This window comes from Tripterygium wilfordii, chromosome 13 (assembly GCF_013401445.1).
Source record: "Tripterygium wilfordii isolate XIE 37 chromosome 13, ASM1340144v1, whole genome shotgun sequence".
Classification (NCBI taxonomy): Eukaryota; Viridiplantae; Streptophyta; class Magnoliopsida; order Celastrales; family Celastraceae; genus Tripterygium; species Tripterygium wilfordii.
Window position 1 is genome coordinate 10,693,153 of NC_052244.1, and position 15,422 is coordinate 10,708,574.

Sequence of the window (15,422 nt, forward strand, 5' to 3'; positions counted from 1 at the left end):
ACCTCGAAATGAACAGACCGGGTCAAACAAACTTTGGGCCATGTAGGCCTTATCGACCGCCTATTTGGGCCTAAAAAGTAAACACACTTTGGGATCAATTTGTTCTTGTAGCTTCTGGACGTTACTGGACGACTCTCACTCTCACCGGCACGGGATGGGAGGGGCTGGAATGATTCCAACCAATTCCACCCATCCCAACCATTGCATCATCATTGATTGCACTCAATTACCTTATCAATCAAGTGCTCTCAATGACTGGGATGGATGGAATTGGCTAGAATCATTCCAGCCACACCCATCTCACCGGCACCGCTTTCCTACTCTTCTTCACCACCTTCTTACATTCCAGGGATTGCAATTTGCAAGTCTATAATATATATAAAAAAATTTCAGAAAAAGAACTAAAAATTCAAGCACAAGCAGTGTCACATACTCATCAGAAGCACAAGAAAACATGTTCGGAGTAGTGTTCCCTAATCGGAGCTTCCCGATGGACATCTCTACTTTTGCTCAAATCGACACCTTCCACTGGATCCTCGACATGAACACTTTCGTTGGTGAGGCCTACGATCATATTCGCGAAATCTGCATTTTCTTATTGAACAACTTCACTCTACCCGCAGACAAGGCCCTCGCTGTCTACGTTCAGTCTCCAGGGTCACCATTCGTGTTCTGCGGTGCTGTCACTCTTGCCCGGCCCTCTGCAGTCCTATCTCTCAATTGGCCTGAGCCAGGCGGTCAGATGCAGTTAATGGCGCCGGACGCTGCACCTGTGTCCGCTAAGATAGGGGTTTCCGTGGAGGATTTGGCATCGCTGCCTTCTTTGGATGTGGCGGCGGAGAAGAGAATCGAACGGCTGGCCATGAAAGTCGGGGAGAATCTATTTAATTTCATGCAATCGTTTTGTGGTGTTGATGGGAGTAAGTTGATTGTGCCTATGGATATTTTGGACCGGTGGTTCAAGAAATTCCAAGAGAGGGCTAAGCGAGACCCTGAGTACTTGAAAGGCTTCGAATTGTAATCTCTTACTCGTCCTCCTCTGAAGAGCAGAAGAGGTATATCTGTCAATGATTTTGTTATCTAGTAATCGCTTGTTGTTTGTTCCTCGCTACTTGATTCAGTTTTAAGTTATTACATTATTTGTCTATCTTCTATGTACTTTTTTTTTTATGTTCTGCAATATGCTAGTGTGATGCAATCTTGTGTTTGCTGATGAGAGAATTATATAGGTGACACATTACATATACACGAAAAAAATAAAAGGAAGAGAGCGGTCTGTTGTTGTTTCCGGCTTTCAGCTTGAAATTAACTATTATTGGTTGGCTAATGGGTTTCAAAATCACGTTACTGTAAATTGGCTACTCTAGGGGAATGGGGGAATAGTACCTTACTTTTTCATACTTCACATAAAATTTTCATTCTGAGCTTGTTTGTTGGATGTAATTACCTATGGAAGAGAGTAGGTTTTTTTTTTTTGAAAGGAAAAAAATTTATTAAAAGCACCAAGGGGGTGCAACCCAAAGCAAGCCGAAACGGCTGGGATTACATGGCTTGAATACAATTGAACAAATTAGAGCAAGTTTCAGTCAACCATGGCATTAAGAACAAAAAGCCATCTATCCAAAAACACCCCAATCGAGCTCTCGTTATCATGGAAGTAGTGGTTTTTTAATGTAAAGGTAAGACTTTGTCGCATGACTGGCTCTATTTGCTGTTTCAATGTCCCCCACTGGGAATCAAGACCAGAGAGTTCAGTACAGTTGATAGACTGGGAAAACTGTTGTGAACAAAAAAAATTCTGTGCTGATATATGTTAAAAATATACATTGTTACCAATCATGAGAATATTATAAAGTTTAGATTCCATTATTTACTGGAGTGTAAGGCATCTTGAGGATAAAGAAAAAGCCTAATACTGCAAGTACTGGAAGAGGGTAAAGGCATTGTGGCTTTATTTTCTAGTGTTGTTTACGTAGCCACTGGGTGAAAACATTTATTTTCTAGTCTTGTTTACGTAGCTGCTCTCTTTTTATGATACTTATACCAGTATCAATTAAACCAATGAATGTGAATGAATGATTCAGAATCAATTTAGCAATTACTCTATCAATTTGTAGACTGTGCTTATGTATATGTTTAGACCATGGTTCTAATCATGCTGTAATTCCATTTTAAATGTATTCCTATTGTTTCAGAGTATTGATTCCGTACAGGTATTGCCTTTTCGCATGGCATGGCTTGACATAATAATACGTGCAGGTCTAGATCTAGGATTTGCATGTATAGCATTGTCATTGTCAAGAGTGCTATCTTAATCTCTAGGTACTTGTTTTTCTAGCAGATTTTAAATAATTTTGATGATATGCCTTATTTTGGTTCAAGAAAAGAAGAAGGGGCTAGAAAGTTGAAAAACTAGGATGGAGTTGTGTTCCTATGGGGTTGAATATTGCTATGTTGGATAGAATACATCTCAAATTTGTGTTTAGGGTCGAAAGCATAGCTGTAGTTTCTCAAGCTCCTTGGATTGTGTGTTGCAGTTTCTTCACTTCTGTTGGACGATCCTGCTTTATGTCATATGTGAGCATTATGTTTCGACAAACTGGTTTTAATTTGTGTTGAGAACTGTCAATGAAACTTTGTTGATTTTTGGACTCTCCTATGGAAGGGTTGATATATTTATACCCAGATGTGCAATTGTGTGTAATGGATGAATTTCTAGTTTCAGTCTCATTATCCGCCACTTCTTTCTTTTCTTGCTGAATGGCATGCAGATTTTTCTGATGCCCCAAGATCTCTGCAACTACTGATTCGACAATTACTAGTCACATCTATATATGGGAATCGAGTTTATTGGCAAACTATGATATATGGGCACCTTGTGCTGCAGTTTCTTCTTCTTCCTTTTCCTGGTATGATAATGATGTGATATGTGAGTATTTGTTTTTTGAAGCCGCCGGCTGCCTAGCACGTGTGGAACTTCCCAGATGAGTTCTAATTGGTTTATTATGGAAAGTAATGCGTTCACTGAACAGTTTTGCATACCCATTACAGGATGTGTCTGGATTAATGTTAAAAAGTAGTAATTGTTTCCATATAATAGCATATCCTTGTTCTGCGTTTCTTTCCTTCTCTGGTGAACTGGCAAGATCTAGATGATGTATCATTTTCCATTGCACCGTTCTAAATATACAAATGACAGAGGTCTATGCCGAAGATGTACAACAAAGTTCCTTTGTCTTGTGGCTGTTCTCGCTATCTAAACCTAATCCTGACTTCATCCTTCAATTTCTCTAATCGATCAGTGAATTCACGCAACTCGCCTAACCCCACACTTCCAATATCTCTGAACCACCATTGATCCTGATCTCCATCATTTCCTTAGTCTTTCTTTTCTCTGTCTTTCCGTTTCAAATTCATTCACCTCTTCCCACAAAAGGCATTGCTCGATCATCATCTTTCATGGCACTTTGGCTGCCGCAAGCAAGATAGGGATTCAGAACATAATCAACTGATGGATTTCCAAACGAGCAAAATTTGCGCTGCTCTGCCGATGAAACCAGTAGTGCGATTGGAATTTGACATTGTAAGCCCGTCTCTGCCGCCTTCGCAAACAGAGTCTTATGCCGGTTTGAGTGGGTCACACTGATGGACTTTTTGTCGCGCTCGTGCAATGGAATTGTTATCTTTCTTCCTATAATTGAATTCTATAAATTCACTGAATTGTAATGTTGATTGCAAAATCAAAAGCCAACTCAAACCCTTAAAAGAGGATGTGCTGCTATCATTTATTCTTTTTTAAAATTATAGACATTAAAAAATAGGTTAAATGTCATAAACACCCTTTGTGATTGGCGTCATTTCTACTTGCATCCCTTGGTTTTGAATTCATTAGAATTGGATCTCTTGTGTTTTCAGTTTGGCTTATGACTGGTCCCTCTGTCCGGTTGATTGTCATTGAATAATGGGAGTCAAAAACACCATTTTTTTGACTAAATGTCATTGAATAACCCAAGAGAGAGAAAAATGTTGTCGTTTTCAATGTATAACAAAACCCCTTACTCCACCCATTTCACGACGCTCACCCTAAACCTAGACTTAATTCTCTCTCAAATTCTTCACGGTGCTTCACCAAATTGTTTCAAATTTCTTTGCAATCTGTGTTTCAGGTCAAACTAATAGGTATGTTTCTCTGTGCTTTGATTGTATGTCAATTTATGATTCGTTTGTAGAGCATGATTTTTGTATGAATCTGTTGTTTTACGCATACATTCTGTGACTGATGTATTGGCTATACTCTGCATATATTATGTGAATGATGTAGTGGATATTCTAGGCAGAACTAAAAGTATAGTAATGCATTGTTATATGATGAAAAATGTAGATAGAGAATGATCCAATTGATGGGAGTGTAGAGGAAGAAGATGATGAGACAACCGAATTTGAGGGAAGTTTAGAGGATAATGAGCCTGATTTGTTTATGGATGATAGTACTAAGGTTGATAGAAATAAGTAGAAGGATAATGATGAATGGGTAATGGATTTCATGTGGGTGCTGGTGATGGGAATGAGTCTTGGGTATGCAAACTCAGATTATCTAGTAACTCCAGAGAACTCAGATGAAGAAGCTCCAAAAAGGACTAAGTTTCCTCAATTCAATGCCAATGTGGATCTTCGGGGAGACATCACACTGGTGGTGGGTCAAATATTTGCTGATCATGTCTTGTTCAGAAAAGCACTGAGAGAATATTCAATCCAACATGGATTTGATTATATATTTTTTAAGAATGATAAATGGAGGGTAACGGCCTTGTGGGGGGAGGATTCATGCATCACCAACCCAAGATAATGCTGCCTTTCAAGTCAAGAGTTTCAAATCAGTTCACAACTGTGGTAAGCATGGCTTCAGTAGTAGAGTGGATGCTAGGTGGTTGGCAAACAAATATTTGGATCATTCGAGGGATGCACCTAATTGGGATGTGGTTGCATTTAAGAAGCAAGTACACAGAGACCACAATGTTGATGTTTCAAAGGGACAATGTTATAGGGCAAAGAGAATTACCTATGACATTCTACAAGGTACAAATGTACAACGATATAGATAACTATGGGACTATTGTGCTGTTGTGCTAAAATGTAATCCCGGGTCCACATGGGCACTCTCATGCCCTAACTCTGTCTTTGAGAATTTGTTTGTGTGCCTGAAAGCTTGTAAGAAGGGAGCAGGATGCAGGCCTGTGATATGTTTAGATAGCCGCCTTGCATAATGGATAGCCCTTCTAGGTACCAGATTTTGTATTATAGTGGATGATGTTGGCTTGCAAGTTGACAGCCTCTTTCGTGTCTACATGCTCTGTTTTGGTACGTATTTTGAGACTATGCTTTGTGACTTATGTTTTTCTACTTTAATTTGGGACCACTTTGTATTGAAATTTCGTTTTTTCACTTGGGTTATTCATTGTATTCAATGACATTTAGTCAAAACAGTGTCGTTTTGTCAATGAATTGGCAAAAAAAATACAAAATGATGCGTTTTGACACCCGTTAGTCAATGACAGTCAATCATACAAAGGGACCAACCATGAGCCAAACAGAAATTACAGGGATTCAATTCTTATGAATTCAAAATGAGGGGGTGCAAATAAAAATGATCCTAACCATAGGGGTATCTATGACATTTGGCTTAAAAAATAAATGAGAGGATGTGCTGCTATTTTTTATAATAACCATCTATCCCAAATTATGATTTCATGGATGGATACGAAGTAAGTAGACTATGTGAACCCAAGTCGTTTTGGATTTGACACATTTGCAACACCTTTAAAAATACGAAAACTCTTTATATTCATAATTTTAATGTACATAATTGTCCATAATCTAGATGACATGTCATCTAAATTAAATTAAAAAATTGAAAAATGAAGAATCATCTTTCCCTCTTCTCTCTTCATGAAAACTCTTTCCTGCTTCTCTCTCCTCATGTTTTCTTACTTTTTAATATCTCTTTTTTTCTCTCTCCTCTCTCTCTTTCTTCCCTCTCTCTTTCTTCTCTCTATTACTTCTCTCAATTGGCGGTGGAAGAAACTATGGCAAACTCTCCAGGTTGGTCGATCCTGCATAGAGGATTATTGCCTCCGGTGCTCACCACCTCTTTGCCTCTGTCTTCCGCAAACGCCTCATTCTTTATCCCGCCGAAGACCCCTTGCCTATGGAGCCAAGTTAGGGTTGGCGATTTTTTTTTGTTGTTTTCTTCTCGACTCTTTGGTGGTCTTTTTTGTTGTTTAATGAAAAACATTATTCTTTGATTTGGAAAGAATTTGGTTCATTGTTATTGCATTTGGACTCGTCGACGACCTTGGTGAAGAATATTTGTTTTTTTGGTGCTATACAGTATGGTATTCTTGATCTTCTTATAAATTTGGGTGGAATTTATACAGGTTTGACAATGAATGCAAAGTTTACTCACCAATGACTTATTACATTAACAGTGTAATTAATTGCATTCAAAGTGTAATAAACCCTTGTCGAGCTTACTAAGCCACCAAAGCAAAGTTTAATCACAAGTGTCTTATTACATTATAGCGTATCATTTACATATAAAATGTAATAAGCCCATTCCAAACTAAATAAGCCAACACTACCAAGTTACGCAGCTGTGACTTATTACACTGACAGTGTAATTAATTGTATTCAAAGTGTAATAAGCCCCTACTAAGCTTACTAAGCCACCAAAATGAGAAAAAACAAATAAAATAAAACGTTGCAAGCTTCCATTACATCTGTTCTCAGTTTCTCCCATCTTTGATTTACTTTCACTTTTGAAGCCTCCTCTCTCCTTCACACTGCCTCAATCTCCCATAAAATCTCACTGGAGAACTGCATTGCATCATATGGGAGGAGAGAGAATGTGGCGTGAATCTCCTTTGGTTCCTAGCTAGGACTTTGCACACGAATCACCTACAATGGAATACTTCCGACATTGGCCGTGAGAGAGGGAGAGAGAATGTGGCATGAGAAAGATGAGAGGAAGAGAGATGAGAGAGATAATGTGGCATGAGAGAGATGAGATGAAGAGAGAGGAGAGAGAGAATGTGGCGTGAGAGAGAAGTAGAGAAGAGAGAGGAAGAGGGAGATAGTAGAGAGAGTCTAGAAATCATAAAAAGAGACGAGAATGATATTAAGGTGTTATTTTTTAAAATTTTAAATTTGCCCAATTGGACTAGTCTAGGTGGAATATTACCTAGTTATGAACCAATATAGATGTATATATTATACATGTGTCACTTCCGATAAATATATACACAGAAATTATCGTAAGAATTAGGCCCACTGTTTTCAAATTTGTCCTTTTTGACGTTTTAAAAATGTGACCATGACGTGTACAGATCCTAGTGAATCAGTAAACACCGCTGTCACCATCGCGCGAGCTCCTCTCTTTCACAGGCACGTTGACCCAAGAAGCATTCAAAGCAAAATCCCAATCCAATCGAAGGCAACTACCTAATTGAACTGCGAAGAACCAAGTCACACTGAATGAGACTCTGAAGAACAAGAAAATGGAGGAACCTCGCGGAACGGAGTCGACCAACGGCGTGCACGAGAAGAACTGGCGGCGCCCGGAGGATTACACTCTTGACGGAGTCCTTCACCGTCTGTTTACGATGATCTTTCACCCCGATACCGATAGCAGCGACGCAGCTGCTACTTTTCGTCAGCGGATCAAGAATTCTCTCTCCGAGAACGGTCCTCTACTTCGTGAGGCGACGACAAACACTGGTCGCACTGTTCTTCTCTGGACCCGTGGAGGAAGCCCTCTCCGTGCACTCTTAGTCATCTCTGTAAGCTCTATTTCACCTTTCTCGACTAGCCATTGAAACTCAATTATAAATTTTTGCGGTGCTTATAGATTGCAAGATATAATTTATGCAATTTTGAGTCCAAATTTGTTGATGACGATGTATGAACCAATGCTTGATGCCATGGAAATAGATCTAGTGGACTACTATATTGAGTGAAAAGAGTTTAGCTCAACCTCATCAGTAGATAATTATATTTGGTGATAAATTGAAGGAATTTCTTTCCTTGGAGTTGTGACGTTGTATCTGCCTACTTATCATACATAGCATGTCAGTTAATGAATGAATATGAAAAGATAATAATGGATCAGTTGAGATTGAAGGGAAAAAAGTGAACTTATATAGCCATCTAGCTTTCTCTTTATAGACAGGCTAGAAGAATTATGTCTGTAATGCATCAATTATGTGCAAGGAGGAAGACATTGACAGGTGTTGGTTCTGTTTCTGTTTCTGTTGGAAGCCAAGTAGCATCAGCAAAAGTAATTGCAGAGATTAAGAAGAACATGATAGTTCTGGCACTCTATTCAAAATGATACTTGCTGCATTGATATAAGAGTGCTTTCTAATTGAACTGTATTAAGGCGGTTCCTTGATTAAGAAGAACACTATAGCTCTGGCACTATATCCAAAATGATACTTGCTGCATTGATATTAGAGTGCTTTCTAACTGAACTGTATTAAGGCGGGTCCTTGATTAAGAAGAACATGATAGCTCTGGCACTATATTCAAAATGATACTTGCTGCATTGATATTAGAGTGCTTTCTAACTGAACTGTATTACGGCGGTTCCTTGATTAGGAAGAACATGATAGCTCTGGCACTATATTCAAAATGATACTTGCTGCATTGATATTAGAGTGCTTTCTAACTAAACTGTAGTAAAGCGATTCCTTTTTTGGGAAGATTGTGACTGATGAGAATTTTTATGGCATGAATATCTAATTTTGGAAGGATTGACATGTGTTTATTTTTTCATATAAAAGTTCAACGGAAATCTCTTTTTTGTCGTTTCGAAAAAATATGACAAATTAGTCCTTTTCAATAACTAATCGCAACGTGTGTGTATCCATTAGTGTGCATGTATCCAGCTTTGTTTGTACATCTCTTCAGTTAAAAACTGAGATCGATAAAGCAATACTGCTTGTCCAATGAACAGTTTCAATATGAGATGTACCTGAACCATTTGCATCTCAAGTCTCAACAATGATCATCTTGCCACCTGAGTGTGCGTTTTCCTGTCAAAACTTCTAGGAACTAGGTTTTATTGCCTTTTATTTCGTCATTGTTTCATGTATCATTATGTGGCAGTCTGTGAATCATGCTCTCTAGGCAAACTATTAGCGTATCATTATGGTTTTCATATCATCTTTTAATGATATTGCATGCGTTTTGTTAAAAATTACAGCATCTCATTATTAACTTTCTAAATTGCTGCAGGTTGGAACTATTGCTCTACTTGCCTTGACAGGATTGCTTGTCTTTATGCTCTTCTTTCTGGCAGTCACTGTAAATGCTGTTGTTATCTCCCTTCTTGTTTCGTTGGCGGCTGTTGGAGGCTTCTTAGCTATTTTCTTCACATGTGTAACAGCTATATATATTGGGGCATTGTCAGTTGCTGCATTTGTTATCTCTGTCGCAACAATTTCAGCAATTGTGGCTTTTTCAATCGCTGCAGGTAATGTGGATTAAGCTCTTCAGACCTTTTCCTTTACTTTATGAAACAATCTTCTTTTATTCTATTTTTAGCAGTATGGAAACTGGAAAGTAATAACTTCACAAACAACATGAAGTCAGCGCCCCATATGAAGATATATTAACTTGACTCTTTAACGATCATTGCCTTAAATTTATACCAAGGGAACTCAAGACCGAAAGGGTACTTTAAAACATCGATAGGTTCCTGGTTGACTGCGTTGAAACATGCTGATTCAGATGCATAAGTTCTATAAGCAGATGTCCAACTGACACATACGAAACATTTGGCATACAAGTTTTATTTTTAAAAATGTTCAAGAGTACTACTTGAAGTAATGTGTTAGTGCTACGAGCCTACAATATGACATTTTTGAAGATAAATGGAATAGGAAATGGAAGAATATACATCTTCTAGTTAATAGTTTTCCCATCCTGGACCACTGTTGGGAATGGCTTGGTGCCATAAGTTCCACTTTAATTGACAGTTTATTCGATGGGTTCACTGACTATACTCATTATAGCATAGCTGCATTGTGTTGGTAAAATTGTGGCATAGAGGTGTTTAATTGGAGAACAATGCTGGCTTTTTTGCCATCCAAAAAAAAAAAATAGCGGGTTGGTCTTGAATATCCCTTACCCGTGCTCCTGTGTTAGTGCATTTGAAGCTTGATCTCAGACATTTTGTGATGATAAGATGCATTTGAAGTGCTGATACTTATTTAATTGTTTATATTCAGGCTGGATCGGGTTCTTCTGCATGTTGTGGTTGGCAACTAAGAAGAGTGTGGGCCTTGCAAAGCAGTCATTGAACATGACTAGTTCGGCAATTTCAACATCCTCTTCTGCTAGGAATGCTCGCTATCATCCTGAACCCGCCAAGGTAGATTGAAAGGTAACTGTGAGTTGAAGCCGTACATGATATCTATCCAATAGATGTACATATATGTTTCTGTTTTTCCAGAGCCTTTGTGGATTCTTGTGGCCTTGTTTGGTTGTTGTTTCTCTATAGTTTTGAGGGGCATGTTTGAGTTAGATGCTGTAGGATCTGAAACATGGAAAATCCATAATATATCTTGTTATTCTGGTTTTCTGGGATATTGATTCTGCTATGCATCAATTAAATTGCACAATAAGTTTGCTTGTTATTGGTCATGAGTAAAACATGTTCCAGATCTTGTATATAAATAAGATATTTGCTCTGTGGAATAAATAACTTTTGGATGGATGGACTTGAGTTGGGCAATTTTGTTTTACTAGTTAGGATCGAATCCTAGAATTGAGAAGACTAGATAAGAACAGATCAGCTATTATTTGCACATTCATGTCGTCATAGCTTTTTTAGCTAAACCAATTTGGATGTAACAAGCACCACAAGAATTGTTTCTATGCTGACTAAGAGCATATTTAAACCAAATTCATTCTCTCTAAAATCAGAAAAGGTTTCCATGGCACTTTCATTAATATATAGGATGTTCAGGTTTACAAGTAATGAAAGTTCACCTGTTCAATTCACTTGGCGATAACCTAACTAGTTATCTCTTCAAAATTAGGGCGTAAAGAATCTCATTCGAGGTTGGGAGTTTGATTCTAAGGAGTCATTATTTTCAAGTGGTTGTCCAAAAAAGACATGTTGCTGAGTTATTATGGATTATCAAAAAAAAAATCCTGTTCAACTTTCTCATTTGTTTGTATTGACAGCTGATTAATATATATCTTCTTTTCATAAATATGTATGCAGATTCTGTAGTTGGTGTATCTAACATGAACTGATGCTTTCATCATGTCATATTATATGCACTCCAACCTAAATACAGACAAGAGTCATTTCTCATTCCCTCTTATATTCCTTGTTTCACAATTGTAACTCATCAATCACAACAACCTCCCACAATATATATATTCATCAAAAATGAAGAAAGAAGAATGTTATCGCAAGAAATGAATATCCTTCCCAATATCTGGTCTGCCTAATGTGAACTCCAAACGGGGGTTCTTGCAGTACAAATTTGACTCTAGATATCCTTTCACCTGAATTGAATCACAGTCCTGCAGCAATGTTTGTAGATGAACTTAATTAAAAAGAAGAAGAGGTAACATAATATTATCGCAAGAAATTAATTAATATTATTTAATTTTCTTTCTTCAAGTTGTTTTAAGTGATTTTATGTTTTATGCGTTTTTTTTATTTTCAGGATTGTTTTATGTTTTCAGTAAAACGAAAATAGAAAATAGCATGGTTTAGGGTTGAGAATTTTTCCCATATTAAATTCGCTGAGGCCAAGCTCAAAGCAAACAATACCTCAATATATGCGGGTATGAATGTGGCAGAGAGTCCCCAGAATGGTCTGATAATAACATGGAAAAATCTATTCAAATTCGCCAATATTTTACGTTTTGATGAATACCTGATCAGTTTGTTGTCCAAATCTTCGTTGTTGCTGGAATGATCCTTTTGTGTGCCCATCCATGTCAATATTAATGGAGTTTCTTTGTTGCCAGGCCTCTCTATTACATGCATGAAATGGTATATACATACATATATAGACATTAGCTTCCTGTATCAATCCGTATATATACATACACACACACGTGTGATTGTGGAGGGAATAAGAATATGATCATTACAGTTTTTAAAATTAGTAATATATAATAATCAACAGAAGTTTCTAAAGAGAAAGATAAAGATGAAAGTGTAACTGCTGAAGTTGTTACTTTCTCTAGCTCATATATGATCCTATAATTAGCATTTGATTGCTTAACGACCGTTTCCTTTAGCAACCAATATCACAACTAAAGTTACAAAATCTCTCATTTCATCAGAAAATCCATAGAAAAGAAAGAAAACCCAAACACAAGTAAAAGCAAAAGCTGCCATAACAAGTAGTTATTGTTCAAAAATGGTGGAACTAGTTGGGTTTAATTGCATTTCTAAGGTATATATCCATGCATGTATGTGATGCAAAATAAGCAGCTAGAATTAAGGAAATTAAAGTTGTTGATTTACTAGTCCATATCAATTTCAACATTCAAGATGTAGGTCTAAACTCGGGCCATCAAACTCGTGCACAAAAAAAATTCCCACATGACGACAGGATAAGTTGAGTCAAAACCCAACGCGTGGTCATAATTAAAGGTATAATTACTCTCAGTGAAAATCAAATTCAGGAATTTCTGAGTCTATACAGTTTGGACCCAAACAGATTCGTCACTAGGGTATCACCCAAATGATTCGAGATGTGTATATGCTATGCTACCATATATAAAACATGTGCTAATATAAATATATACATACCTTGAGGAGTTACTCCAGAGTGAAGTGGTAGTAGTTGAAGAATAGTCCATTTGTTGTTGCAATGATACATCTAATGATGTTCCTCTTTCATCTGCGAATATTATTCTTTGTCTTGCATTAATATTATTGCCTATTGAGTTTATATCTTCCTCTCCTGATCCATCTGATTGTCCACCTACAAAAAAATCAACCGTGAAGACACAATGTGTAAGTTTATTTATGTATATATGTATGTGGCACATCCATACATGTTAGGGTTTTGTACAAGTGAAACTGTGAAAGTTGTTGAGACAATATATACTTACGGTTCTAATTGGGCACAGTTAAAAGGTTGAAAGAACAATGTACGGCTAAGGTAAGAGCCAAAATATTACAGATACATACATACATACATACATACATACATATATATATATATATGTATATATATGTTTATACACTATATATATTGGTTTCTTTGAAAAAAAAGTTGAAGAGAGAAACAAAAGAATTGTAGGATATGCAAACAATACGAATTACAATACCTGAGGAAACACTAGGTCTGTCAGTGGTTTTAACAGTTCGATACATCTGCCATAAGTCATACGGAAGGGAATTAGGATCAAACTCAAACATTTATGACTTAACCCACATCAAATTCAATCATACCAAAAGAAATAAAACAGCATTTAACTAAGCAAACAAATTTTTTTTAAAAAAAAAAACAACCCAATTCAGATATATATTCTCTCTCTTTTGTGATTTGGGTAGAAGGCTTCTGGGTTTGTCTTGGATTAATCGTCATTAATCACGAGGTTCATGTTTGATAAGGAGGTACTAGTTGTATTATTGAGACATGATGACTGTTCTTTTTGTCACTATTCTTCTTCTTCTTCATCTTCTCTCTTTTACAGCACAACCTTGTCTGCTTCAGATTCAGTGCTCTCTCTCTCTCTCTCTATCACACTCTTGTTTATTTCACTCATTCATTCAATCTCGGCAGTACTCTTTGAACTAATTATATGTCACCAAGAAAACCCTCATCACCTCTTCATCCCACAGATGATCACACATAGAAATAATAATTAATTAGAAATCAACAAATTAAAACTAATTAGTGATGTGGGAGCTAGATAGGTGTACCTGTAAATGACTCTTGACATGAGATAATGTGAGATCTTTGACATCCATCAGCTCCATAACTGCCTTTGGAGTTGCCCCTAATTATTAAATTAATCCCACAAACAAATTCATATAAATTATAGTACTAAAAAGAATGAGAGTACTAAAAGGAATATGACTTAAATTATTTACTTACTTTCATGGCCTCCAAGAAGCTCAACAGCATGAACAAATCTAGCATGAAGGGTGCTAGTCCACCGCATCCTCGGTGCCCTCATGCTCCTCTTCGTTGGTAACTTTGGAAGAAATCTTGATCTAATCATACCATCATCACAACATGCATACTGCAAGTTGTTGTGTGTCTTCAAAGCATCTGATGAAAACCCATTCAGCCTTGTTGTTGTCTGCGATAATCGGCTATGAATAACAGGAGGAGGGATTTGGTAGTAACCCATCATCTTCTTGTTGTCTAAAGGAGAAGAAGAGAAGGGGAATGGACGGTTATGATACACTGGAATCCCTTTTATCGGCCTCGAACCGCCGTCGACGTCGGATGAGGATGATGATACATCAAGTAGTGGAACTCCACGGTTTATGTGCTGATATCCACTCCTTGCACTGAAATTGCTCTTTCTAATTCGGCTTATTTCAGTACTCTCCATGGCTTTAGATGGGTGTGCTAGAGAGAGCTCAGTATTCAAAGAGCTTGAAAGATTGAAGCTTGTATCTCTAATTTCATTGATTGAAGAAGAAGTAGTAATAGTAGTAGTGTTAGGAGGACTAATGTGAAGAGAAAGATCAGGAATTGGGTTTGAAGAATGTTGAATGAAAACTCCTCCTTCTATAGGCATTTTCTCAAAACCAAAATTATTCTCTTATTTCCTTGAGAAAAGCTGATAGGGTTTGGAAAAACAAGCAAGTTGATTTGGGATTTTTGTGCTTTATTAAAAGAGACCAAATTAAAGGAATTGGCGAAGAAAAGCTAGAACAAGAATATAGTAATACTCAAATCTTGTTCAAGAAACAAACACACTCAAAGAAAGGTGGATAGAGAAGAAAGAAGAGAGAGAGAGGTATAATTGTTGTCAACAAAGCAAAGGATGAGAATAAGAAACAAGAAAAACCCAGAAAGGATCAAAGGAATGGAAAGGTAGAGCTAGAGTGAGAGAGAGAGAGAGGATTTGGGCGACTGGTGCACCTCGAGAGTATATCTTGGAAAATGACACTAGAGGAAGCACAACCTCTCATCTCTCTCGCTCTCTCTATTGTCAAGTCATTATAATAAATAATAAGAAGAAGAATTAAATAAATGGGTTTTATTTTTATTGTTTGTTTTATTTTTTCCTTCCCCAGGGAGAGTGGCCGGGCCGCTGTAGTAGGATTTTGATATTAAAATAAACCAGTTGCATGCTCGCGCGACACATATTTAATTTGGAAAATAAAGATCTTTGATAATTTTTCGATACTTTATTACCATGAT

At 37.1% G+C, this 15,422-nt stretch overlaps 3 protein-coding genes across 5 annotated transcripts; 2 read left to right on the top strand and 1 right to left on the bottom strand.

Annotated features, from left to right (window-relative positions):
- The first annotated feature begins 341 nt into the window (after positions 1-341).
- Positions 342-3,560, top strand: LOC120012188 (protein OPI10 homolog). Of its 3 annotated transcripts, none has more exons than XM_038863497.1 (2): positions 342-925; positions 1,054-1,288. In XM_038863497.1, exons 1-2 carry the CDS (start codon positions 455-457, stop codon positions 1,069-1,071), a joined length of 489 nt encoding a protein of 162 aa, XP_038719425.1. In that variant the 5' UTR covers positions 342-454; the 3' UTR covers positions 1,072-1,288. The 3 variants fall into 3 exon arrangements, with proteins under 3 accessions (XP_038719425.1, XP_038719424.1, XP_038719422.1); XM_038863496.1 differs by adding an exon at positions 2,342-2,729 and having other exon boundaries at positions 346-1,055; XM_038863494.1 differs by adding an exon at positions 2,772-3,560 and having other exon boundaries at positions 348-1,055.
- A 3,839-nt stretch (positions 3,561-7,399) lies between these two features.
- On the top strand, positions 7,400-10,774 carry LOC120012050. The gene is made up of 3 exons (XM_038863289.1): positions 7,400-7,835; positions 9,292-9,529; positions 10,287-10,774. Exons 1-3 carry the CDS (start codon positions 7,554-7,556, stop codon positions 10,436-10,438), a joined length of 672 nt encoding a protein of 223 aa, XP_038719217.1. The 5' UTR covers positions 7,400-7,553; the 3' UTR covers positions 10,439-10,774.
- Positions 10,775-11,475: 701 nt separating this feature from the next.
- On the bottom strand, positions 11,476-15,009 carry LOC120012564 (transcription repressor KAN1-like). The gene is made up of 6 exons (XM_038864007.1): positions 14,139-15,009; positions 13,964-14,040; positions 13,366-13,411; positions 12,842-13,016; positions 11,955-12,054; positions 11,476-11,595 (listed from the first exon to the last, which is right to left on the bottom strand). The coding sequence occupies exons 1-6, from the start codon at positions 14,791-14,793 to the stop codon at positions 11,476-11,478; spliced, it is 1,173 nt and encodes a 390-aa protein (XP_038719935.1). The 5' UTR covers positions 14,794-15,009.
- Between the last annotated feature and the right edge of the window lie 413 nt (positions 15,010-15,422).